Source organism: Mus pahari, chromosome 1 (genome assembly GCF_900095145.1).
Source record: "Mus pahari chromosome 1, PAHARI_EIJ_v1.1, whole genome shotgun sequence".
Lineage (NCBI taxonomy): Eukaryota > Metazoa > Chordata > Mammalia > Rodentia > Muridae > Mus > Mus pahari.
In genome coordinates this window covers 170,395,970-170,422,907 of record NC_034590.1, presented here as the reverse complement: position 1 = coordinate 170,422,907, position 26,938 = coordinate 170,395,970, and the positions used below count along the sequence as shown (strand labels likewise).

Below are 26,938 nucleotides of genomic sequence, written 5' to 3'. Positions count from 1 at the left end.
AAGCTTCTCTCCACCTTCTTGCCACCCTTTGCCTTATTGGTAATCAGACATCCTACTATTATTTGTACTGGGAAGTCACTTGTAGAGGTGGCAGCTGTAGCTTTTGTTATACAACTTCAATTTTGTTATACAAAATTGTTATACAATTTTGTTAACCTCTGGTTAGTGTTGAGCAATGGAGAGAGAGGGTCAGATCTGTACCACTGAAGAACTTCTGTTCAGCCACTTAACTTCTCCAGGCATTTGCTTCCTCACTATGAATTTCTGGAAAGCAACTTTTATTTCTCACTTGGGTTTAACCAACTATTATGAGATATATATATATATATATATATATATATATATATATATATATATAAAGTTTTAAATGTAAATGAAGTAAATACCTAATAAAAATTGGAAAAAAAAACACAAAAAAGAAAGTAACCCAGAAGCAGAAGCAGAAGCAGAAGCAGAGGGTGACCGTGAACACAGACGTTATCTGAAACTTCTAGAAATGTCAGCTAAATTCTCACAGATGTCTCCCCCGTTTCAAATGCCATTCTGGTCTCAGACCTGGCCATAACGAGGAAAGATAATATCAATTTGCTTCCAAAGTTCTATACTTGGCTCAGCTGGGTCGGAACTCTGGTTTAAGGCTCCAATCACCCAGTCAAGACTAGAAAGGATCCCTGCACTGATGTCTCAAGAGCCAGCCTGAATCCACGAGGGTTTTAGTAGTGAAATACCTGACCTCCCTAGGTCCGCGAGGACGGATAAAAGCTATGATGTAACAACTGAGTAGTCAGAAAGCACCAGAGGAAACACTGTTGCCAGGGAACAAAGGCAGTTCTGGCTCTATTGGTACCCTGTGCAAAATCTTCTGCTTTTCCCAGTCTCCGCATCTCCAACTCTCCTTTGTGAAGCACCTGGGGCCTGATCCCTGATCAGTTTTTTTTTTTTTTTTTTCCTAAAAACAAAAAAAAAAACTAAGGGGGGTGGTGGTGGTGCACGTCTTTATCCCAGCACTTGGGAGGCAGAGGCAGGCAGATTTCTGAGTTCAAAGCCAGTCTGGTCTACACAGTGAATTCCAGGACAGCCAGGGCAATACAAGAGAAACCCTGTCTCGAAAACAAAACAAAACAAAACTCCAGCATTCTCCATATTATTATGCCAAGTAGAAACCAAGAACTCAGGATCCCACGATGTGACCCCTATGAAATTTCTTTAGTATGCCACTAGTATTCTGTGAAATGGGTAGGCATTAAAAGTAAGGCCTGAGGGATGGACTCCGGATAATGCCCTCAGAGAGGAAAGAAGGGAGGGGGGGCGTGAACACAATCTGAATGGAGTCGCTAAGGCACCTTCCAATATGCTGGCAAATTCACTTCAGCCCATCCACTGCTCCCAGACCTCAAATAAACTTCTTTTTCACTAAAATTGAAATCCCCCAAGGTGGGAAAGTTAGTCCCCTTCTCGCGGTTCCGATTGGTCCCTTCTCGGGGCCCATTCTCTGCGGACGCAGGTCTGCCGGTCCGTGCGGGTTAGCGATGGCAGTCCCTGATGCAGTTCGTCCTCTGGCCGGCTTGGTCAGTGTCCCAACCGCCTGCGCTCGGGCTCTCTGCGGCGCTGCCCTGCAAGGGAGGCAGCAACACACTGCGGGATGCTGGGCGGTCGCCACAGAGGTATCCGGTAGGACCCACGACCGACGCGGGGGATGGGCGCGGAATAACGGACGGCCGCGCCGGGCCACGTCAGCCCGACTTCTCCGGGTCTCCATCCGTTATCTCCCGCGCTCGGGAGACGACGGACGCACCGATCGCCGCGCCGCCGGTGGCGGAATGCAGGGGCGTTGGGGAGGGGGGGGAGCGGCCCTGGAAGCGCGCCGAGAGGTGGGAAAGGACCCGCGTCCAAGCGCGCCGGGGCGCCCGGCGTCGGGGGCGCGCACGCACTGACGTCACGCGCCGCTCGCCCAATGAGCGCAGGCTCTGCGGGGAGGCGCCGTTCCCGCCCTCGCCCGCCGCCGGTCGGCCGCTCGGGCCGCCCCCGGGGGAGCGTCTGAGGAGGCGCGGGGCCGCGGCGGGCTCAGGCGCCGCAAGGCAGCGTCGGACTGCGGACGCTCGGTTCGGGCCCAGGGAGCCGCTCATCCGCGACCGATGTCCTCAAGATGGAGGCGGCGGGGGCGACGGCGTGAGGAGGAGGGCGGCGCGGAGAGCGCGGGAGCAGGCCGAGGGTTGCGGCGGGGGCGGCGGGATGGGGCTGCTGCTCATGATCCTGGCGTCGGCCGTGCTGGGCTCGTTCCTCACGCTGCTCACACAGTTCCTGCTACTCTACCGCAGACAGCCCGAGCCGCGGGCTGGCGAAGCGGCCCGTGCGGGCGACGGCTTCCGCTACCTTAAGCCGGTGCCGGGCCTGCCCCTCAGGGAGTACCTTTATGGCGGCGGCGCCGAGGAGCCCGCTGCTGGGTCCTCCGAGGCCGGCGCCAGCGCGACCCCGACCCCCGACAGCCCGGCCCCGCCGACGCTGGAGACCTGCTACTTCCTCAACGCCACCATCCTGTTCCTGTTCCGGGAGCTGCGGGACACCGCGCTCGCCCGCCGCTGGGTCACCAAGAAGATCAAGGTGGAGTTCGAGGAGCTGCTGCAGACCAAGACGGCCGGTCGCCTGCTGGAGGGGCTGAGTCTGCGCGACGTGTTCCTGGGCGACACGGTGCCCTTCATCAAGACCATCCGGCTGGTGCGGCCCGTGGTGGCCTCGGGCACCGGCGAGCCCGACGACCCCGAGGGGGACGCTCTGCCCGCCACCTGTCCGGAGGAGCTGGCCTTTGAAGCGGAGGTGGAGTACAACGGCGGCTTCCACCTGGCCATCGACGTGGACCTGGTGTTCGGCAAGTCCGCTTACCTGTTCGTGAAGCTGTCTCGTGTGGTGGGGAGGCTGCGATTCGTCCTCACCCGCGTGCCCTTCACCCACTGGTTCTTCTCCTTCGTGGAGGACCCGCTGATTGACTTCGAGGTGCGCTCCCAGTTCGAGGGGCGGCCCATGCCCCAGCTCACCTCCATCATCGTCAACCAGCTCAAGAAGATCATCAAGCGCAAGCACACCCTGCCCAGCTACAAGATCAGGTGAGAGGGGGTCAGGGGAGCCGAGGCTACCCGGGGGCGGTAGCCAGGGAAGGGCCAAGGCAGATTCCCAGCACGACCCTGGCCTGCAGTTTGCTTCCACCTGAACTGAGGCCCCCAAGCAAAGAAAGGCGGGTAGTGGGCACTTCCCGTGCTACCAAGGCAGTACAGGGAGCTGGAGGCCTGACCGCTTTGTCCCTGGCCAGTCAGTAAGTGCCTCTCCTGGGCCTGTTGAGACACACTTGTGTGTGGTTGTTGCAACCTGGAGGCAGCAGCTGTGTCTCTGCCTTTGCAGCATCTCCTGCACCACGTGGAAAAGTTGTTCCTGGACACATTGCAGACCTGAAGGGCGCGCTCACAGCCGGGGTGTGTTCTGTGTGGCACGGGCCTTGGCAGCCCTCCGGGCAGAGGCACGGGTTGTTGTAGAGGGATGTGATTTGGAGGAGTTGAGTCCGGTGCCAGGTGGTCTTCTCTGTGAATTTGGGGTAACTGTCATCTGCCCATGGGAAGTAGGCTCCTCACCGCAAACAGATCCAGACTTCTCAGGTGGCTACTCCCTGTGGCTGTTTCTTAACCCAATACTCCAAGTCACCTTGTGGGTAATATTTTAAAGACAGTGATTTGAAGTTTTTTAAAGTTCATCTGTATCTGGTGACCTAGCTTTATGTGATACACTTCTGATTAATTAATGCATGGGTTTCCTTTTGATGAATTGGAAGTGGGAGGGGAAGTGAGTATTTGGAGGATTAGAGGTTTCATAGGTGGGACTTGGAAGGCTTGGTGGAGTAGAAAGGCTCGTGTTTCTTTTAGAATGACCAAATCTTCAACTTTTCTTTCTATCCTCCTTTAACTTTGTATTCACCACATAGAACATTTTAGATTTTGTTGTTTAATCTGAAATATCAGTCTAGTATTGCCTTACATTACTACTGCTCTTTAGTGGAGATTGAATATCCCTGGACGTTATTTTCTCCCAAAGTCTGTGGCACAATATAATGCAGAAGTAGTGCAGATTTGGGATGGATTTTTGATTTGTGAAGCTTGGACTTCACTAGTTATGTTTTGTTAGGCTAATAGAATAAACAACAGTTTAAACTTTTGGGTGGCGAGAGAACTATTATGTGAAGCACATATTTCCATGGATTTGTAGGGGATGGTGAACTGGTCATTTACTATGCAGGATTTCTAGTTCTGTAAAGTAGATATAATTTATGAAACCTATTTTTACATGACTACATTATGAGTTGTAGTTTTTAAGCAGTGATTTATTTATAGCACTGTGTTGCTAAGAAAGTCATAAAAGTCGTTACAAATTTTGATAATCACAACTCTTGATCAATCAAAACCACTGCAGAGTGCATCACTCAATATGTAGAGTTTTTGGACATTTATTTTATCCTCCTTACTATTCTCAGTGCTCAGGATTCAATTACTGATCAGAAATAAATACTGCCTCCACCTTCATAAAGTTCAGAGTTGAGTAAAAATTGATTATTATCTACTTAATAACATTTAGACTCAGGTGGAGTTGATGGAAGGTTGAAATTACTAGAAAGCTGCTATTGGGTTGGTAAACGGAACTAGAAATGTGGGGATGGGAACACTGGCTGAGGAAGTGATAGCTTGTGTTGTTAGTGCAGCACTTCTCCAGAGGTGTGCCGCTACACTAGTGACAGTGTGGGCCTGACTTCAGGTAAGAGAATGGATTTTATAGCTTCTCTCAGACTATCATCATTCTTACAGAGAAAGTAGCTAGTATTAATCCTGTTTTATTGTTGAAGGAATGAAGCACATGGTAGTTAAATAACCTCCTTAAGTCACACAAGCAGTCAAGTGGTGAAACTCATCTTGAGTAAAATGAGGCTGCCTTTTTAATTTTTTGTAACTAAAGGAATTTATTTCAACTTCACTTTTTTATTTTTGGACTGGGAATTATCACCAATAAATGCTTATTGGTTTAAATTTTTGCTTTCCTGTTTGCAAAAAAACTTATAAATCATTCTGATTGGATGAAGAAAACTACACAAAAATGTTTCTTAAGCTTTTAGAATTAAAAATAACATTTTACACAACCCAAACCTTTAACCCCAAATCCAGAATGAAGTCTCTTAAGTACATTAGAATGACTCCATTTAGTTATCTATATATCTATATCTATATCTATATCTATCTATCTATCTATCTATCTATCTATCTATCTATATCTATCTATCTATCTATATATATATATCTATATCTATATATATATCAGTGAATGTATGTATGTTCCTAAAGTAGGACAGACTAGGAAATGGGAGAGGTTGTCTTCTTTGATCCTGATAATTGTTAACATCGCTGTGACCCATGGTGCTGGGGATGAAGCCTGCAGCATGCTGGGGAAACAGTCTGAATACCACCACAGTCTGAATACTAACCACCACAGTGGTTCCATCCCTAACTTTTTCTGGTTCTTAAATGATTTTTTTTCAAAGTATTATAACAGTCCAAATTAACCTAGAACTCTGAGTGAACTGTAGCTATAAAACTTCCTGACTGACACTGGAAACTTCAAGAGGATCTTTTAATGCTTTTTGTAAGGCTAAACCTTTGGATGTTACACTGTTCAACATTTCTTTTTCAGTCCTCCAGATTGTGTTTATCCATTTGAACATCTAATCTTCTTAGTAAGAGCTAAAATAGTAAAAGAAAATTATACTAAGTCTCTGAGCTCTTTGCTGCTTTAATCATTGTGTAACAATTGTCTTGTTGGTGAACACTGTTGTTCCCTCTTTCTAAGTTCCTGTTTTCCTTTGTCATATTGCTAAAATGAAGTAGGCTTTTACAACTAGCCAGGTCCTAGGCTGTGACCTAGACATAGTTAAGCTTCCTAAGGACTCATGATAGATGCTTAAATTTACCAACTAAAACAGCCGTTTATAAAACACTGGATTTTAAAAAATGAATTGTAATATGCTGAAACTATGTTCTCTGTTGTATTGAAGTTAGGAGTTTCTTTATTCAGCCCCTTCATTGTTTTAATCTTTTTTTCCCCTTAAAGTGTGTACTTAAAAATTGTGCATAAAGTAGAAATATTTTTAAAACTTCCAAATTAGTCTTTATCACTGATCTCTAGTCCATGGAGAGTCTCTCTTCACTGTGAAGTCTGAGGTAATAGTTGTGGGTTGGCAGGGTAGGGATATCTTGGGTTAAGAGTCACATATTTGAGATTCTTATTAATGTATCTGCTTTTAGAACAGTGGTTCTCAACTTCCCTAAGGCTGTGACCTTTTAATACAGTTCCTCATGTTGTGGTGACCCCAACCATAAAATTATTTTCATTGCTAATTCATAAGTGTAATTTCGCTACTGTTAAGAATTGTAATGCAAATATCTGTGTTTTCTGATGGTCACAGTTGACTCCTGTAAAAGGGTCTTTCAACAACAACTTCCCCTGTTTTAGGGTGGTGTTGTCATGGGAAGGACAAAAATCAATTTGCTTGTCCTGTACTGGACTGATTTCCCAATGCTAAAAGGTGAGAGATTTTACTGAAGTCAACTTTTGGCTTCTGATTTTTATTTCCATATATATGCATTCCACATAACAACAAGCAAAAGAAACTGCAGTAGCAGCCTTGGGTAAAACTGTGTAAGGCTTATCCTGTACTTCATAATTCCTACTCACCGGCCTCACTGAGCTGGTCCCTGATTGACTCAGAATCATGCATTTGAGGCCTAGAGTGGTTGCTGAGGACTTAATGGCTAGTAATTGTTTTGTTTTAAGCTTTATATTTTTGAAAAAACTGCCATTGAACAAATATAACAGTCTATAGTGTTGAATTTTAAAAAGTCATTCTGTCACAAAATTATAAACAAAAATCTTGAAATATTTTCACTTGGTTTGTTGAATAGTAGTTGGAAACAGCAGGGTCTGCCTTTTGGGTGTTTTTTTGTTTTGTTTTGTTTATTTTTTAAACATCTAATCTCTATCTATACCTCTATCTTTTTTTTTTTTTATTAGATATTCTATTTACATTTCAAATGCTACCCGAAAGTTCCCTATACCTTCCCCCCGCCCCTGCTCCCCTACCCACCCACTCCCACTTCTTGGCCCTGGCATTCCTCTGTGCTGGGTCATATAAAGTTTGTAAGACCAAGGGGCCTCTCTTCCCAGTGATGGCTGCCCCCTTCAGCTCCTTGGGTACTTTCTCTAGCTCCTCCATTAGTGGCCCTGTGTTGCCTTTTGTTTGAGTTTGGAAAATGGTTTGCTTGAGTGGATTTGGTCAGTAATTAAACAATTCTTGGCTACAAAAGAGGAAATGGTCACTTGATTGGCATTGTATTTGAGTTTATTGAATATGGAACATGTGAGGAAGTCATAGGTATTCATGGGTATAGAATATCTTTTGAGCATTAGTTTTTACTGAAACTAATTGTTTTGGCCTGTCTTTTAATTACTGTAAACATTCTGAAATATATTTGTAGGAATTTTTAGATATTCTCAGTAACTTGAAAGCAAAGTGTATGACTGTACTATATTATCCTGCTAAGATTGAGGGACAGGACAATAACACCATTATATTAATGTACACACCATTGATTTCTAAGAACTAAATTAGGCTTGGTCTGTAAAGCCTCCTACTTTATAATGCGGTATATACATAATTTATTTCTTGGTGTAATGGAATGAGGAAGAGCATTTGTTCTCAATGTCAGTTACATATAAATTTTTTTCCCTGATTTTTTGAGGTAAAGATGATTTTAAGTAATCCATTCTCTCTTAGAAACTTACAAAGTAAATTCACAAAAAAACTGACAAAACTTTTTTGCTGGTATGATGTATTGTACTTACTCTTTCATACTTTTTTGTGTGTAACTTAAAATAGTATGTTGCCTTTAAGGTGGCTACTAAAATTTCTTTGTGACTATAGTAATAGTTCGCTTTGCTTACTAATATTACTAGAAAATGTAATGAACCTTTTATATTTCAAGATACTAGAAACAATGGAATTTGTGTATTACTCTAAAATTTCTTGAATATAGTAATGGTTAGCTTTATTTACTAATATTACTAGGAAATATATCTAACCGTTCCTACTTCAAGATACTAGAAACAATGATATTAGTGTTTATTCTAGCCATCCTGAAGTAATAACGTAATATAATAGCTAATTTTCATCTGCGTTGTTTTTTTCTTACATTATGGCTCAGAGGAAATATGTTTTCATGTCTTTTTGTAAATGGAATTTCAAGATCATTTTCTCAGAGATGAATCACAAAGTCGTTTTAGAAAGTCATTTATTTTTCAGTAAGTGCTGATTGCATACTGCATATATCTAGTTCTTTACTGGGTATGCTGGTGATAAAAATAGTCATAAGAAACAAATGCTGTCATGCTATTTGTATTCTAGGGCAAACAATCAAATTAATAATAGTGGCATATGGATATACTTAAGACTTCAGTTTGTGAGGAACACGAATAGATCAATATCTCTGCTTAAGCAATCACATGATTACTTATTGTTATATATAGTATTGTATGTCTAGGGAAAAACACTATATATAGGGTTTGGTACTACTCAATTCCACAAATCCACTGCAAAAAGTAAAGCTAGAGTTAAGTGTTCTCTGGTTTTCCTGAAGATGCTATTGCTATTGAAATGCATTGATAAACTGCTTTAGACATTTGAGGGTAAATGTGTATAAGGAAGAAGTTAGACTTTAATCAATAATGTATATATGTATTGGCTATCTCAGAGAATGAGAGTTTATTCCTGAAATAAAGTGTATCATGTTGGAGGAGTATCCTGACCCAACATTTAATATTGATGTAAACTATTACTAGCAGTTTATAAGATGAGCTGGACAGTAAAATAACTTTCCTATGGGTGTCTGGCAGGCACTCTAAGCAATCCACACACTTGCTGTCTCTCTCACAAGCAAGAGAGATATCTTATTTTTATGGATACAGAAACTTAGGCTTAGAAGGGATTGGTGGCTTTCTCAGAGTCCTAAATAAATAAACAATAAACAACAAATAAATAATAGGAAAAATTCAGGAATCCCAGAGTTCCATGTTATTTTAGTAGCAATAAACAATCATTACTCCAAGTTCAGAGGGCTATGTGGGCTAGATGCTTTTAGGCCTGTAAGCTTCAATTGTTTTTATGTTTTTAATTTTTAAAAGAAGATTATGAAACTCTCTGCACCTGAAAATTTTGAACTCTTAACTGCCTGGCCTTTTTCAGATCTTTACCCTGAAAAAACAAAGACAAAACTCACATGATTCTTGCCTACCCAAAACCAAAAACAACAAACAAACAAAACAAAACAAAACAAAAAAAAATGCTTCTCAACTTCTTAAAGGGTCTTTTGAGTTTTGTTTTATGGAAAGCTAATGGGGACTGTGGATAATTTCTACAGAAAAATAGAAAAACAGATTTTTGTTTAATTTCATGAAATTAATTAGTTGCCTTGAAACATACATAGGGTTTTTAGACATCAGGCTGAAAAGTAAACACTGACAGAAGACAGTTTTATTGCTATAAATTCAACTAATACTAATAAGCAAGTACAGAGCAGATACTTCATAGTCTAGCATACTTCTTATAATGTGCCCAAGAGTGTATGACTCAAACATTTCTAAGCAAACTTCTGTTCTCTCTCCCCTCTCCCTTTCTTCTCCCCCTCTCCCTGCCCTGTTTCGTTATCTGTCTGTCTCTCTCTTCTCTCTTGGTGAGATTTCTCTAGCTTCTTTGAGGCATCTGATGCAATAATAGTTCAACATTGATATCTGAAGTCCAAGTTTCTACCCTTCAACACAAATAATGATACCATTAACTTCCTTCCACCAGTCTCATTGAGTAAATGCTGAATATTTTTTTACAGTATTTTGCCAGTCTTTTACAGGTATTCAAATAGTGTTGAGTAGTTAAAAATCTATTCCTGCTATTCCCAGTATTATTTTGCAGTTTACATAAATGGTCAAGCACGTAAATGGTCAAGCATGTGCAGTCATTATGTACACTGAGTAGATGCCTCTCAGTTCTTTCTCCACTTTCCTCTCTGCACCTGCCCTCTCCTATTCCTTCCATTCTTCTCCTTAACAACAAAGTGCAGTAGAGCTGTGACCCACAGATACATTTGCAAGGAACAAGGTATCTCTCCCAACAGTATGTGTGGATCCAACTCTTCCTCTTTATCTCTTTATAAAAAAATTAACTTAAGCAGTCTTTAATGAGATTCTATTACAACTGCATCTCTTCAGTTGTTTCCTTGTGTTTGCCCTTCTTCTTTTCTGCTTATTAAGACTTGGCATTCCTCTCCAGGATCTCCTTATCCAGCTTTAGCCTGGTGATGACCGCATTGCTGGGGTGGATGCTCACATGGACAGTTATGCCATTAGCCTTTTCTTGCTGTGTTTGCTCATGTAGATGACATATTCTTCCTATAACCCTGGCCTTTGTAATTTCCTCAGACAACCCGAACTTCATCATCCTTTCTATTGGACATAGATTGAACATTACACTTCTGTCTCAGCTCTTTGGAAGAGGGGAAAACATGATCTCTCCTAGAATGTAAGAAGGCACATTGAGCTGGGCGTGGTGGCACATGCCTTTAATTCCAGCACTTGGGAGGCAGAGGCAGACTAATTTCTGAGTTCGAGGCCAGCCTGGTCTACAGAGTGAGTTCCAGGACAGCCAGNGCTANACAGAGAAACCCCGTCTCGGGGAAAAAAAAAAAAAAAAAAAAAAAAAGAAGTCAAGAAGGCACTTTGAAATGCCGTTTGTGGTTCTTGCTTTGGTCAGAATTCACAAAGGGACTAAACTACATTTTGGTGGCTCACAGTCCTGTGATGGCCACAAAAGGGAAAAAAGATTACATTTCATTCTTGATTATTTGTTTTTCTTTGGATTTCTTAAACAGAGTATATGGAGTGTGTTTAGCCCCCCTCCTTCCCTTTTAAGGAGGGTGTATGTGTATGTGTCTATATGTGCATGCATATGTGCGTTCATATGCCTGTGCATATGCAGTCCAGAATTTGGTGTTGGGTTTCTGACTCAGTTGCTCTCCACTTTATTTTTAGAGACAAGTTCTCTTGCTGAACTTGAAGCTTGCAGATTCAGCTAGACTGGCTGGCCAGCTAGCTCTGGGGGTTGTCCTGTCTCTGCCTCCTAGCCTCAGGATCTCAGGCCTATGGTCTCTTATATGTGGTTCTAGGGGATTGAACTCATTTCCCCATGCTTGCACAAGCACTTTACTGACTGAGCAATTGTTTTAGCTCTAACTTGCTTTTTGTTTTTCTTAATGGTTAAAGATTATTGTTGACTGATGATTTAAAAACAAATACTTTTGTATAGTCTCTAGAGGTGTGTGCCTCCTCTCCCTGCAGATAGCAGTCCCTTACAAAGACTTTGATGTTAACCCTAGCCCCTGAATTGGGTACTAGTTCCTCTTTTCCACACAATGAAAAGCCAAATGTGGGTGCTTTTTGCAGCCTTCTCTGCATTCCAAAAGCCTTGGTTTTTAATTTTACATCCCTAAAACCGTCAATATTAACTTATTCTTTCCTTGAACTGATATAGAATAAGAATAAAATATATTTTCATTCGTCTAGTGTATAATTGCCAATTTTTGTGAAATCAGCCGAGTGTTTTAGAACACATTTCTCTTTATTCTATAGTCAGCACATTGGGCACCATAAATTCTTCATGTGGGAAGAGTGAAGCTGATTGTATGGTGAGTGGGATACTGAAATAGCTGGGCTCTGATTTGCTTTAGTAACAGAGCTGGACAACCTCTCTCCCCCCAACAAAATTAGTTCTTGTTGTATACTTAAAAATACTGTGGCTACTGTAGTAAAAATAAGCCAGGAGGCTTTATTCTTTTGCATTAAGTACTGATTTCATTACTTTTCTATTGCTATGATAAGATACCATTCCAAAGGCTTACAGTTTTAGAGGGTTAGAGTCCTTGACCATCTTGGCAAACACTAGCTGAGAGCTCACTTATTGATACATAACCAGATATACAACCACATTTACTCCAACAAGATGACATTTCCTAATCTTTCCCAAACAGTTCTGCTAACTGGGAACCAAGTATTCAAAATATGAGCCTATGGGGTCCATTCTCATTGAAGCCACCACAAGTACTTTATTTACTTTGTCATTGCTAAGATCTTTACCAGTTAAACAGGCAATTAGGAATGATATTAAGGAAGGATGATGCTCCTAGGGTCAAATCTGTAATTACCTCTACACAGTTACTTGCTGGAAAGTTTTTTGTAGCAGTAGTAACTCTGTCTTACACATTTGCAATCCTAGCACTTGGGAGGTGGAGGGAGAGGGGTGGAGGCAGCGACCATCCTCAGCTATGTATTGAGTCTATGCCACATGAGACCATATCTCAAAAAAACCCAGCAAACCATAGGGAGCATGAATGAGCTGATGTTTTCTGCTTAGTAGCTGAACACGAGGGAGCGAGCGCATGCACAGTAGTAAGGACCAGGAGTTTCTGTCTTGAAAATTAACTTGTGCTCTGTTCTTAGACAGTTTATGCATGTAGATATAAGTATCTAGAAAATTACACATCTAGTGTTTGTTATATGCTGATTTTTTTTCACAACTGTTTTTTAAAGTCGTCCACCCCCTGCCTCTGTGTGTGTGTGAGTATGTGTGATTGTGAGTGTGTGTTTTGGAGGTCAGAGAACAATATCCAGACTATTCTTCACCTTCCACTTTGTTTCGAGATAGTCTCTTATTTGCCAAGCTAGCTGGCCTTCAAGCTTTCAAGGATTCTTTTGTCTGTACCTCCCAGCTCACCATAAGAACATGGGATTATAGACAGGTGCTACTGCATCCTGCTTTACATGAGTGCTGGGAAACCAAACTTGGGTCCCTTGCGTGGCAAGTGTTTTACATAATGAGCTATTTCTCTCTCCCATTCCCTGTAGAATGATTATAGTTGCTGACTACATATAGTCTTACCTTAGTCATTTGGTAATGTAAATAACTCATTCAGGTCTTTTAGTTCTCTGTAATTTGCTAGAGTAAGGTATTATATGGTTGTATGAAAATTATTTTTAGAAGGCACTGAAAGGGCTGGTGAGATGGCTCAGCAGGTAAGAGCACCCGACTGCTCTTCCGAAGGTCCTGAGTTCAAATCCCAGCGACCACATGGTGGCTCACAACCATCTGTAATGTGATCTGGCGCCTTCTTCTGGAGTGTCTGAAGACAGCTACAGTGTACTTACATATAATAAATAAATAAATCTTAAAAAAAAAAAAAACAGAAGGCACTGAAAGTCTCTTGTTCTTATTACTGACAGATATAAATTTAGCATGACAATATCTGGAAAGTTTATTCATTTTTTTTTTTTCTTTTTGAGTCAGGGTTTGTCTGTAGCCCTAGCTGTCCTGAAATTCTATAGATCAGGCTAACCTTGACCTCAGTGGGATCTGCCTATTTCTATCTCCCGAGCGCATGCTTCACCACTGCCTGCCAACTTTTTGGCTTTTAAACAGGCCACAGTAGCAAACTTTTGACAAGGAGGAATTAAGCTAAATATGTGCAGTAAAATATTTCCTTCTGTTTATTAATGCTGATGTGGTAAAGAGTATAAAGTTCAGAATATTTGGAGGTGAATAAAGAGAAAAAATTTGATGATCTTAGTTTGTAATAAACTTTACTAAGCACAGTATATCTATGTTCTAGCCTTTTTAAAAAGTAGATTACTTACTAAAAATATCTAAATACCACTTTAAAATCTGAATAAACAACTGAATAAATTCCTAAAAACTTGAACTTTTTAATAATTTTAGAGTTAGGATTTGAACTCGATTCTGAGAGTCTTGGAGGTTATGAGAAGTTATTGAACCAGACTCTGGTAATAGTTGTTGGAACTTAGGAAATATCTGTGTTCTTAAGGTTTTTCTTGAAAAGTAACTTAAACCCTGTCTCTGAAACAGTAGCATTAGCAGATAAGGGGATTTGTGTTCTGCTTTAGGTTACCATAGGACAAGTCATGCTGCTTATAGTTCCTAAGACCAATTAAAAGAGAACCTAGATTTTAAGGTTGAGAGAGAAAAAGAATTATATGAATATATGATTTAGCAATTGCTTCCCTGTTCTGTAGAGTGAATCTTCTCTTAGAATAGATTTTGTGTAGATTTCTCAAAGGATAGACAGAGTCACTAATCTTACAAGTATTGTTTAATTATTTACAACTTGAATGTGATTATTATAAACAGACATAGAGGTATAGATAATATTAAAATCATTTATACTTTCAGAAAATATTTTGCTTTTACTTGAGAGAGAACAATTAAAAAGCTGGACAGAGCCGGGTGTGGTGGCGCACACCTTTAATCCCAGCACTCGGGAGGCAGAGGCAGGCGGATTTCTGAGTTCGAGGCCAACCTGGTCTACATAGTGAGTTCCAGGACAGCCAGGACTATACAGAGAAACCATGTCTCGAAAAACAAAACAAAACAAAAGCTGGACAGTTATAACCTTAGAGTATAATTTCTTCCTCCTTGCTCTAGTCAAGTCTCTCTGCCTTCCTGTGTAGAGTATGGCTTGTTTTCTGTCTTGATGTGGCCAGACAGAACTGCCGTAGTCGTACATTATGGTTTCTGCCTTTTCTCCCAGTCCACAAAAACGATTTATTCAATAAAATTTAATACCTCTGACAAGGGGTACTGTACAGTCCAGAAATAATTTGTGGTAAAGGACTAAATCAAAATAGTCCCCTTTTGGAAGTGTTTTTGTTTTGCTTTGCTTTTAAATATAGTAGTGAGAAACAATGTAACTAGGTTAAGTACTTGTCTAGAGCGAGCATGAGGAGCTAAGTTGGAATTTCCCACATCCACGTAAATGCTGAACATGGTATTCAAGTACCTGTAATTCTAGTTCTGGTCATGGGATGTGTGGATAGGACCAAGAAAAGGTGCATCTTTAGAGCTCATTGGTTAGTTAACCTTACTGAATCAGTGAGTACCAGACCTAGTGAGTGAGAGACACTGTCTGAAAAGATAAGCTGGAAGGACTAGAGAGATGGTCCAGCAGTTGAGAACGTTGTCTGTTTTTCCAGAGGACCTGGGTTTGAGTCTCAGCACCCTCATAGCGGCTTACAACTGATTGTAACTCTAGTTCCCATGGATCCCTTGCTGGCCTTTGCACGTATTAGGCTTGTACATGATGTATAGACCTACATGAAGACAAAATACCCATACACATAAAATAAACTTAAATGATTAAAAAAGTAAGGTGGAGTTTGATAGAAGACACCTAACACTGACCTCAGGTCTCCACAATCATGTATACCTGCATACAAACTCTAACACACAAGAGTTAAAATCTTTAACTCTTTCTATAATGTAGTTGAGGCACTCTTTTGACTGGTTCTCTCAGATCTTTTAAGGGTACCCTGTCAAGTCAAAATTATACTCATAGTAATATAAAGTATAAAAATGCAATTTGCCTTTCCCGTTTAGTTCTTTACAGTGGAGTTTTCAAGAAGTCACATGATAAGTTATGATGTCACTAATGACAGTTAATAGAATGTAAGCTTAATTACTCATGGGGAATATTAATGGACATTATCCCTAGAAACAACAGCTCTTTGGAGTCCTCAGTAATTGAAAAACACATGTGAGGATCCCAAGAACAGAGTGCAAACCGCTAGTTTAACCTAATGTTTATCTTCACTATATATAAAGGAACTGTTCTTGTTTGTTCTTTCTGAGTCACCTTTGATGAATATTGGATACAGACATTGTTTTCAGTTGCTATTTAGAACTGTTAGTCCATGTTGATGATGCAAGACATACAGGAATAAGAATGGACCTGATGCAGTTTTGACTTTGCCATTTATCGTGTAATAACAAACAAGATATTTGAGTGTCTCATCTTTAATCTCCACCTATAGAAAATGAGGATTATTAAGTTCCATGCATTGTTATGAGTTGCCAGAATCAAGGATACATGTGAACATATAGTGTGATTTACAGAAGTTTTAAATTTTAATGGCTAGAAAAACTAAATTGGGGAGGGATATTGATCTTGTAATTGCTAATTGATATATACCATGCAAGGTACGGTTTTAAAACAGTTATAGGCACTGGTTTTAAAACAGTTATAGGCACTGAACTCAAGGCCATCTGAAATCTAAAGCTGAGGGAAGAGAGCTAGCCATAAATGTAAAATTTGAGTCAGTGGAGGTTCGGAAATGTTTCATTGTGGAGGAGGAGTAGGGGGAGGTTTGCTCTTTGACATGTCTACAGAAGGACAGCCTTAATACATGTATACAGAGCTTGATATGAAGTATTTCTAGATTATATCCCTGTGTCACATGCTTTATAAAAACTACTCATCTAATTCTTAAAACTCTTGTACAAGATGAACACTATTGCTGTCTTTCTTTTTTTTGATGAGTGCTCCAACCCTCATACTTTATTCTTTCTTCCATAGCTTATACATCCCAAATCTTTCAAAGCAATATAAAATTACAATGTGCTGAGGTTTTAGTTTTCTTCTAGTAAATGGTTATGAAAATACAGTGGGTTTTCCAATACCTTTACAAGAAATAACATTACATAGTACAGATAAAGAAAACAAATTATTCCCCAAAACCCACATACATTCGTAACTAAGCAACTTGTTATAGATTAACAAAGTGTGAGCAAGCTAGGGAGTTTGCTCAGCCAGTTTCTTTTACTGACAGGATGCAATTTGCAGTTACAAAGAAAGGAGTAGTTATTATTTATCTTTAAAAATAATCTTGTAAGAATCTTAAAAGAATCAGCAATTCTTAAACTGTATCAGGAAGCTGAGGGCAAAACTGAGTATAAGAAATCAATTACCGTAGCTGGGCGTAGTGGTGCACGCCTTTAATCCCAGCACTCGGGAGGCAGAGCCAGGTGGATTTCTGAGTTCGAGGCCAGCCTGGTCTACAAAGTGAGTTCCAGGACAGCCAGGGCCATACAGAGAAACCCTGTCTCAGTCCAGCCTCAGTGAGAGTTATGTCAGCCAGTGCTGCCATTGTTCCCTGACCATAAAAGGTCCCTAGCGTAACTAATAAGAGTGTGCCTTTAAGATTATTTTATATCAGCCAGTAGCGAAAACATCTCAACCTAGTTTCACTAACAAATTTATTTTTCCAAATGTTTTCTAAGAGTCGTGGTCATTGCTGACAATCTGCATCTCTAAGTTCTTTCCTAGGATGGTGATAGAATCATTAATCTGCTCCAGCAGCAGTGTCTGAAAGAGACCAAACACTAGTAATGTGAGTGCCAGAGATACTGCACAGTGAGGGGCTGGAAGCTCCCTTAAAGTTTTCATACTATTCTTAGATTAAGAAGGATATGAGGGCAGCAAGAAGAACAGAACTCTGTAACAGCATAAAGTCCTCAGGGCACGTGGTCCTTGGGGCTTTGCCACACCAAGGCTCACCTATGTGACTGTGGTAACCTGTGAGCCAACTTCCATGAGTTCTAAAGCCATTTGCCATTCCTCCTGCATGGCCCTCGGCACCTAAGTTATCTTCATCCAGGCCAGGTGAGCATCTCCAAGACAAGTCAACAAGCACCTTAGGTCATCCATTCAGAGGCACAGAATTCTTTAGAACCATGGCATGGGAATTCCATTCTGGAAACCAGGGCACAGGATTCTCATTGCATACTTGGACGCATCCATCCAATGGGGTAACTTGTGAGTAATTAGAGACTGGAAAACTAAATTGATGGATGAACTGATGTTTAGAAAACTCTCCTGTACCCCAAAGACAAGCTTTTTGGATCACTTGGATTAGAGGGACACATGCATAGTGACCCACCAATGACAAATGGGAATGATGGATGAGAGCGCAGTGCAAGGCAGCACATGAGAAATATCAGGACTGTCAAAAACACTGTATCATTAGTAAACACTCTAGTTGCTGAATCCTCCCTAGTGACTGGGTGGGCCAAAGCGGGATCAGGTACCTAAGCCCAGTAGACCCCCACACTTTCTGCCAGCGGGGCAGAGAGTAATGCCAGAAATGCTGAAACGAAGTGAATAGGAGAGACACATTGCCCTTTGGCCTTGACCACTCGAATGCCCTCACCGCAGTAAAGTGTTTAATCTGTTTCCAAGTCTGGAACAGTCGCTTCTGGGTAGACTGGATAGGACGCTTTGGGCTCTGTTGTGCCTTGAAACTCATCATCTTCTGCATCCTCAACTTCCGGCGCCTGGGAGTGACAAGACTCTCGGGAACCCAAGATGGACCATCAGCTTCCTCTGCCAAAAGACCAAGGAGACCAGAATGTACTCGAATGTACTGGAGAAAATAAGGTGCCTCCTAATTTGGGAACTGTTGCCGAACCCTTTTCTCCTTATGTTCAGGTGCCAATTGGGTTGGGCCAATGGGTCATTCTTCGAGACAGGGACCTCTGGACATGGACCTCCATGAAGCTTGGACTCCTGCTATCTTTTCAAATGAAGAAACTGGGCCTCTCGGGGGCTGGTGAGATGGCTCAGTGGGTAAGAGCACCCGACTGCTCTTCTGAAGGTCCGGAGTTCAAATCCCAGCAACCACATGGTGGCTCACAGCCATCCGTAACAAGATCTGACTCCCTCTTCTGGAGTGTCTGAAGACAGCTACAGTGTACTTACATATAATAAATAAAATAAAATCTTTAAAAAAAAAAAAACATAATGACAGACATAATGCAGATTCAGACTGGCTGGTCACACACAGTTCAGATTTCAAAAAAANAAAAAAAAAAAGAAACTGGGCCTCTCAAAAGCTGAAGTAACTTGCCTGAAAGGTCTCAAACCTAATAAGTATTAAAGCCAAAGTCTGAGACCAAGTAAACAATAATACTTTAAATTGCCTTATTTTTAAAAAGCCAAAAACAAAAAAAAAAACAAAAAAAACAAAAACCAGAAAACAACAACAACAACAACAAAAAAAACCCCGAAAACCAGAAAGTCATGGGGAAATCATAGAAAATCTGAGCGAAGGAATTAAGCGTTCTACAAAGGAAGAAATTATGGGCATTAAAATGGATATGGAATGTATCAGCAGGGAGTAGGGGCCAGCTATGAGTAGAGACCTGTCCTTCATTCAAATGAAGCTGACATGAGATCATTAACCCCAATAAAAGACATCTGAGTTATATCTTTAAGTTTTCTCCTTGTCTTTTGTTCCTTCTTGATTCTTACCCTCTACTTCCCAGATACCTACCCTAAGAGTATGTTAATGGTAGAGTACATATTATTTTGTTAACACACTAGTCTAACAGCTTTTGCCAATGCCACCTAAGGTGGGCAAGATCTTCAGGTTCAAATACAGCTTTATTTTGAAAGAAGAACTAGCCTTGGGTGTGAGTGCGACTCTGCTTTTATTGGCTGTATCTCTGTTCTCTTTAGTTTATAATTTTCTCCTTTATATTACAGGATATTTGTACATTCACATATAGTGGTGTATAGAATAAGTATTTGGAAATGTTTTTGTTATCTTCATGATACTCTTTGAATTGAGAATAGACAAAGCTAAAACAATGCCTCCCACATAAATGCTAGCTGGATAAGAAGTGGGACAGGCCTAGTTGTTGTGATAATAGTTCTAATGAGCTAGTTGTGTAGGCAGGCCATTTTATTTCTCAGTGCCTTTGCTTCCCTGAGAAAACAAAAAGGTTACCACAGATAATATTTAAGGTTTAAACATCTCTCCTGATTGTTGACCAATAGTGTTCATAGTAGTTTTGGTTATCATTTAGTAAGAAAATGTTGCTCTTAAAGTGTGCTTTCTTGCAGGCATGCACTGAGATCTCAGTATATGGGTGTAGAAGACAGACCATGTGTCCTTTTTAAATATGGAACAGACTTTTAAACAGGACAGGTACTTCAGAGGTGACATAAATACTTGATGAATTCTATGTTTAGCAGGTAACATTTATGATACCTTGCAGTTTAGAAAGTACTAGCATTAAACAAAAAAACAAAAACAAAACAAAGCTTCATTTCACAAAGAATACAACCTACCTGACTTTTAAATAAGAAACAGGAGATGAAAAACCTTACTGAAATCATATGCTTTTTTATATAATGGAGTTGAGAGTGGTATCTATTTATATTGCTTTAATTTTTGTGTTCTTTTCATAATACTTTGCCTCCTTGGCAAATCCTCCATCCACCTTGCCTGTATATTTCTAGAGGTAGAATTCTTGCTCTGTATTAAAGGGCTATGTCCTTTTAAAAACTAATTGTTAGCTTGCCTTTTACTGGGCTAAAAACTCTAGTAAATTTATCATCCAGGAAAGAACTCACAAGCTGATTAAAGTCGAGTAGCTCTGGACCTCAGCATATTTTTATACTGGGTTTGTAGTAAACCCTTTTCTAAGGATCACAGTGTTTGCAAACAGTTTTCCTGCTGCCATGTGATGGAGATGTCACCAGCTGGCATTCAGGGTGTTTCACAGAACAATCTTAAAAAGACATCTTAGAGTAATGTTACAGAAGATGCTGTCATCCAATATGAGAAGGAGGTTTAGCTTCTTCTGTAGGTGTAAAATTTTAATTATACATTTTAATATATACTTAATATACTAAAGTAACACACATTTAAAAATCAAATTTGTTTCTTGTCCTTAAACATTAATTGAAGATTTAACTCACTACATGAAAAGTTTGTAATTGTGACAGTTTAGCTCAGAATATTGATAAGATGAACAGTTGTAAAACGAGAATGGGGGGCCTGAATTCAGTTCCCCTAAACGCACATAGCAATGCTGGGGATGGTGGTGTGCTTGTGCTCTCAGTACTGGGGTGGGGTGGGGGGGACACAGGAGGATCTTAGGGCCTGTCCAGCCGGGGAAGCATACTTAGTAACTTCCAGGTGATAGGAGACACTCCCTCAGAGGAGGTGGATAATCTCACTGAGGATGACACCCAAGGATTCTCTGATGTCCACACATGTCCACACATATGTGTACCTGCACAGCAGAACACACAAGTAAGTGCACACACAGAGAGAAACATGTCATATGCCATCTATTCATTCTGCTTGGCCTAAAAGTAACTATTTTCCTGATTTCTGATCTTTTCACACTTTTTGTCCTATTTCTCAACTTTATTGAATCATATTATGTGTGCTTATTTTTTATTTTTTGGTCTAGCTTTTTTGATTAAATGTTTATGCATATGGTTGTAGTTTTTTCATTTAATTTTCTGTATACTATTCCACTGTACAAGTAGTGGGATAATGATGGACAATTGCTTAGTGTTGTTAAGAATGGTTTTATACATATCTTTTCATGATGTACATTTCTATTAGATACTGCTTGGGCTAGGATTGTTGAGTCATAGACTGTATGTCTTTTTAGAATTAATAGAGATTTTCTAATTAAGTCTATTCCAGCAGTTTTTACATCCTATTGCATTTGCTCCTATCTTCATTTTAATGCTTAAAAATTAAAAATTAAACAGAAGGGTTTAATTAGGTGCTGAGAATTTAACCCACGACTTACTTTTACCATTGGGCCACAACATAAACAGAAAGGTTTTATAAAAATTACTTGACTGCCTCAAGTCTCAAGGTGTAGGAGTGACCATTTATAACAGTTTCTCTTTTTAGTAGCTTCTAAGGTTAAGGCCATAGGTTTTACAGCTAGACTTCTAGATCTTGGCTCTACCACTTTCTAGCTGTGTGCCTTTCCCTTGAGCAAGTTATTTAACTGATTTGTATCTCAGGTTCCTCATCTATATACAATGAGTGCTAATTATATACCTATCCATTTCATATAGTTACTATAGAAAGTAAGTTATAATACAAGGTGTTAGCTGTATGCTTAATTATGGTGTTGCTTCCATGTTGTAATGTAACAACTATTTTTGATATTGACTATAATGTTATCTACTGTTTAACCGTATAAGATAGATGACTTAACTAATATCTTTTCTTGTCATCTTTTTGCCTTTTTCCAATATATTATATCACTGCTTTAAGTTGATGACATCTATAGTCTGTTCACTCTCAAGAACAGTTTGGTTTATTATTATTATTATTATCATCATCATCATCATCATAATTTTCATGCTGTGTTGATCATATTTTCATGTTTGTTTGCATTTTTATAATTTTTTTGGTAGAAAGAAGACATTTCAAGTTAATACAGTATAGTAATTCTTGGATATTGGTTTTTCCTATCCCAGTGCTTATATCTGCTTTGTTTGTTTTTGAGACAGGAATTTTTTAATGACATTTTCATACATACTTAGTTTTGATTTACCCTCTACCAACTCCCCATCCTCCACCCCTTAAATGAACACTTTCTCTCTCAATTCTTGTCCTACTCTCTCCTCACGTGAGAACTTTGAAACAGCAGTAAAGTTAACTACTGAAGATATTATTTGCTAGCAATGGGAATTGCTTTATATGAGTTTTCTTAATTCCCATTGCTAACAAATAATATCTTCAGTAGTTATCTTTGCTGCTGTTTATGTTATTATCATTATTATTTACTAATCACTATCATTTTGTGTCCACTGACATTGCTTTCTAAATTTTGATCAGGGACTGTAGGAGATGCTTCTCATCTGGTCCAAAGAATCTGTCTCCATCCAAAGTTGAGGGCCTTCTGGATCTTCTGGGTTTTCCTTTTCTGTGTTCTAAGTGTCCTGGGCTTGTCAACAGGGTGTCTAGAGAAGGCACCATTACCTTCCAGTTGTGCTGTGCTTCAGTTTTGTAGAGCAAACACATTATTAAATGTTTTGAGTCTTTTGTTAAACAGGTCGTTATTCAGTTTGCTCTAAACTATGATTATTATTCAGAAATTCAGACTTATCTTTACTTTTATCAGGTTTAAGCCGTTTTTTCCATACCAAGCCTTGCAAGGATTTGAAGAAGATGAAGAACTTATCCATATTCAACAATGGGCACTTACTGAAGGCCGGCTTAAAGTTACATTGTTAGAATGTAGCAGGTATGTTCTTTGTTTTCTCTTTACTTATGTGGCCAAGAATGATAGAAATATATTAAAGACTGTTTATATTTATTCTGCTTTAATGTTAGTTTATGTTATATTATTTTTAACCTATAAATGCTTTATACATAAGTCTAATGAAAGCATTTCTTTTCCAGTTTGCAAAAATAAGTCATATTTAGAAAGTCACTTGGAAGCATTTATTTTTGCAATAATTTCCAACTTTTTAGATGAATAGTGCTGTGCTGACATTTTATCTTAACTTTGCCTATTGAAGAGCATTCCTAGCATAGTAGTTTTTTTGAATTATGATTATTAAAAATGCTCATTAAGTGACTAAATCAGACTATGAACACTGTGTTTGGAAGTAGTCTTTTCTAGGCTCAGTATTTTACCACTGTAGTTCACACTGTTCATTTCTTGCCTAAATTAACAGGCAGAATGACCTTTAAAATGCAATTTAGCCGTCACTCTACTTCTTAAATCTTAGTGACTTCCCTTTTGCTTCCAGGATGGCATCCAGATCATCCACTGACCTATGAGTGTCTTTTTATCCATCTTCTTTTTCACTCCCTTCTGTTCAGCCCGTAACTCATAGTGTGTCAGCTACACTGGCATTCCTAAGAGAGGGTTTGACAAGATATCCTCCAAAAAGCCAGGTAGCAAATACAGATATGGTAACTTCCCCTGGTGTCTGCCATGTCTCCTCATTTCTGATATGTACTACAGAGGCACAGGCAGTACATAAATGAACCAGCTTGGCTTTGACCTGGAACTTGGTCACTTTCAGTTAAGTTTTATGTGTGATAAAGTGGTACTTTGATTATTTTTTTAACCACTTAAAAATGTAGAATTATTGATAGCCCATATAAAATAGGCAGTTGCCTGGATCTGGACTAGAGCCTGCCACTTTTCTGCCGAGACATCTTAAAGGGCAATCTCTACCTGCTTTCTTGGCCCATACTGTCTCCTGCTTTTTGGAACCAGCCTGTCCTAGTTCTCACACTACCTCCTTAATAACTGCTTTGAGTTCTAAATACAGTACACTGTCCTTAGACTCGTTTCTCCGTAACAGTTGATTATACCACTGTCTACTTGTAACTTTTCATTTTCGTTTCTAAATTAATGATACAGATAAGTACTTGAGTAGTAGGGTTATATTTTGTACCTAATACATTTGAGTCTTTGCAAATAGATAATTATGAGTATACTGATTTTTCTAATTCATTTTCTTAAGTCTTATGGTAACTAATGGTTATGGTTTATTTTGTCAGAAAGTCTTGACAAGAGTCTTATTGAAAAAAAAAAAGGAGACCAAATATGCTGTTATATCATAAAAGGAGCCATCGTGTAAAATAAAACAGATACAGTAGGTACTAGGCTAGGTATTTAGACAGAGTGACACCAGAAGGGTAAAAAGAGAAGAACAATAAAAGTGCCCTTTAGAAGGCCCAGAAAATGATAATTTTACATTTTGGAAATAATAGAAAGGTCTAACACCTTTCAAGATAGTTTTCACCATAATTATTTAGTAGTATGAAAAAGATTGTAGTGAATAGAATATTCAACAGTATTAAAAGAATGAAAGACAATTAAAAGTTTCTATAGACCATTTGAACAGGTAAAGTTGTTCTAAATTGGCTTGCTGTGATGAACTGAAGTTTGCTGGAGTTGTAGTACACACACACACACACACACACACACACACACCTATTTTTGAGATACTTTAAAAATAATTTACTGTTATAGTCGTAGCTTAATATTTTTATAAATGTTGCTAAGCTTTTAGAAATTGGACCTTGCATCAAGTTGAAAACCAAAACAAAACTTAGGACTGAAGGAAGAGACGGCTGTGAAGTTGAGGACTTTCTTCTTTTCCAGTGCTCCCGAGATTTGTTTCCAGCATTCTTATCAGGCAGCTCACAACTGCTTGTCGATTTTTTTAAAAAACATTTCTTGCTGTTTATTTTGAAGTAATTTCAGATTTAAAAGCATGCATGAAGTTTTTTGTTTTGTTTTGTTTTGTTTTTTGTTTTTGTTTTTGAGACAGGGTTTCTCTGTGTAGCCTTGGCTGTCCTGGAACTAACTCTGTAGACCAGGCTGGCCTCGAACTCAGAAATCCGCCTGCCTTTGCCTCCCAAGTGCGGGGTTTGTTTTTTTTTTAAATCAAACTGTTAAAAGATTTTCAGAGTATATTTTCCCAATGAAATAAATAACTCTTTTAGATATATTTATTTCTTATGTGTATGAGTGTTTTACTTGCAGTATGTGTGTGCGCCATGTGTGTGCTTGGTACCTGCAAAAATCAGAAGAGAACATCCAGTCCCTATGGAACCAGAGTCACAGATGGTTGTAAAACTCAAGTGTAGTTATAGTAAGAAGATAAATAACTCGAAAACAACTCTGTAGAGATCAATTTTCCCACACCAAATAAAACTTAGTGAATTTTTAAAAATTTAACTTCTTTCTCCCCCCCCCCCCGACGGTTTCTCTGTTTAGCCCTGGCTATCCTGGAACTCACTCTGTAGACCAGGCTGGCCTCGAACTCAGAAATTTGCCTGCCTCTGCCTCCCAATTGCTGGGATTAAAGGTGCGTGCCACCATGCCCGGCTTAATTTATTTCTTAACTGACAAAATATGGTTATCTTGTATAGCATGCTTTAAAATATGCATATATTATAAAGTTACAAAATCCAGGTAGTCATCATTTTTCTAAAGTTCATATATTTTCTGATAAATATACATGTTGACTAGAAAATGGTTTTGGCTCTAAATTCTAAGAGGGATTTATCATATTGTTATGTGAAAGACTTGGGTGTGAGGGGCTGATTTTATCGACAAATTAAGAATATGACCAGTTAAGCCGGGTGTGGTGGTGCACGCCTTTAATCCCAGCACTCTGGAGGCAGAGGCAGGCGGATTTCTGAGTTCAAGGCCAGCCTGGTCTACAAAGTGAGTTCCAGGACAGCCAGGGCTACACAGAGAAACCCTGTTTTGAAAAAAAACAACCCCCCCCCAAAAAAAGAATATGACCAGTTAAGTGGGGGCCATAGAGTTTTGTTAATTAGGTTCTGTGCTCCAAAGCAGTACATTCAGGGTGCATTCTGTGCTCACTGTAGGTGGGTGATGCTGATTTAGGCCTTCACTGAGTCACATTGTATTTTCTCAGCAGCTTTTAGGTTGTTGTTTTGTTTTATGGGATCTAAAAATAGATCTTTAAAAGTTCTTGTTTTGTTTTCATGTTAAATATAATACATAGAAATCCACAGGTGTTGACATGCTCAACCCCAAATCATCTCCCTTTTCCCCATTTATTATAGCCTCATGACTTCTAGTTTTTCCCAGCAATTACAGTTCCCTACTGTCTGTATCACTTACCTTTCTTGTTGCTGTGGTAGGATGCCTGACAGAAGCAACTTAGGGAAGGAAGAGGGTATTTTGGTTCACAGTTTGAAAGTACAGTCCATTACAGTGAGGAAGTATGGCATGGTAATGGGCGTGTGAAGTTAATAATAATCACATTGCATCAGTAGGAGGAACATGCAGAGAGAACAAAACTGCTCAGCTCCTTTTGTTCTTGTTCAGGATGCTACCCATATTTAGGGTGGGGTTTCCCTTATCAGTTAACCTAACCTAGAAACTCCTGAATAGGTGTGGCCAGAGGTTTGTTTCCATGATGATTCTAAATCCTGTCCATTCTAACAATCAAGATTAATAATCACAAATCTACTTGTCAGCTTGTCATTCAAGTACACATTTAAGATATAGTCTTCCACTTCTCACCTACATAGTTTCCTGGTCATCTGTGCAAATGTATTCAGTCCAACTTCAAAAGTCCCACTAGTCTTTAACATTTGGAACACTGTTTCAATGTGCAAAGTCAAATTCTCTTCTGAG

The 26,938-nt window shown here is 39.6% G+C and overlaps 2 protein-coding genes across 2 annotated transcripts in view; one reads left to right on the top strand and one right to left on the bottom strand.

Moving 5' to 3' along the window:
- Positions 1-1,152: 1,152 nt before the first annotated feature.
- LOC110336163 lies at positions 1,153-2,126 on the bottom strand. Its single transcript, XM_021218638.1, has 2 exons — positions 2,091-2,126; positions 1,153-2,037 (listed from the first exon to the last, which is right to left on the bottom strand). The coding sequence occupies exons 1-2, from the start codon at positions 2,124-2,126 to the stop codon at positions 1,570-1,572; spliced, it is 504 nt and encodes a 167-aa protein (XP_021074297.1). The 3' UTR covers positions 1,153-1,569.
- The window catches only part of Pdzd8 (PDZ domain containing 8), a 54,553-nt gene continuing 29,605 nt past the window's right edge, over positions 1,991-26,938 (top strand). Inside the window, exons 1-2 of the mRNA XM_021215726.1 lie at positions 1,991-3,101; positions 22,919-23,041. Coding sequence (XP_021071385.1) covers positions 2,233-3,101; positions 22,919-23,041 — 992 coding nt within the window. The 5' untranslated portion in view covers positions 1,991-2,232. The remainder of the gene's footprint in view (positions 3,102-22,918; positions 23,042-26,938) is intronic.

Excerpts from the sequence above, each read along its gene's own strand:
- LOC110336163 (XM_021218638.1), bottom strand. The coding sequence starts at position 2,126 with ATGAGCGGCTCCCTGGGCCCGAACCGAGCGTCCGCA. Across the intron at positions 2,038-2,090 it reads GCCCGAACCGAGCGTCCGCA|ACGCTCCCCCGGGGGCGGCC; the intron begins GTCCGACGCTGC and ends GCGCCTCCTCAG.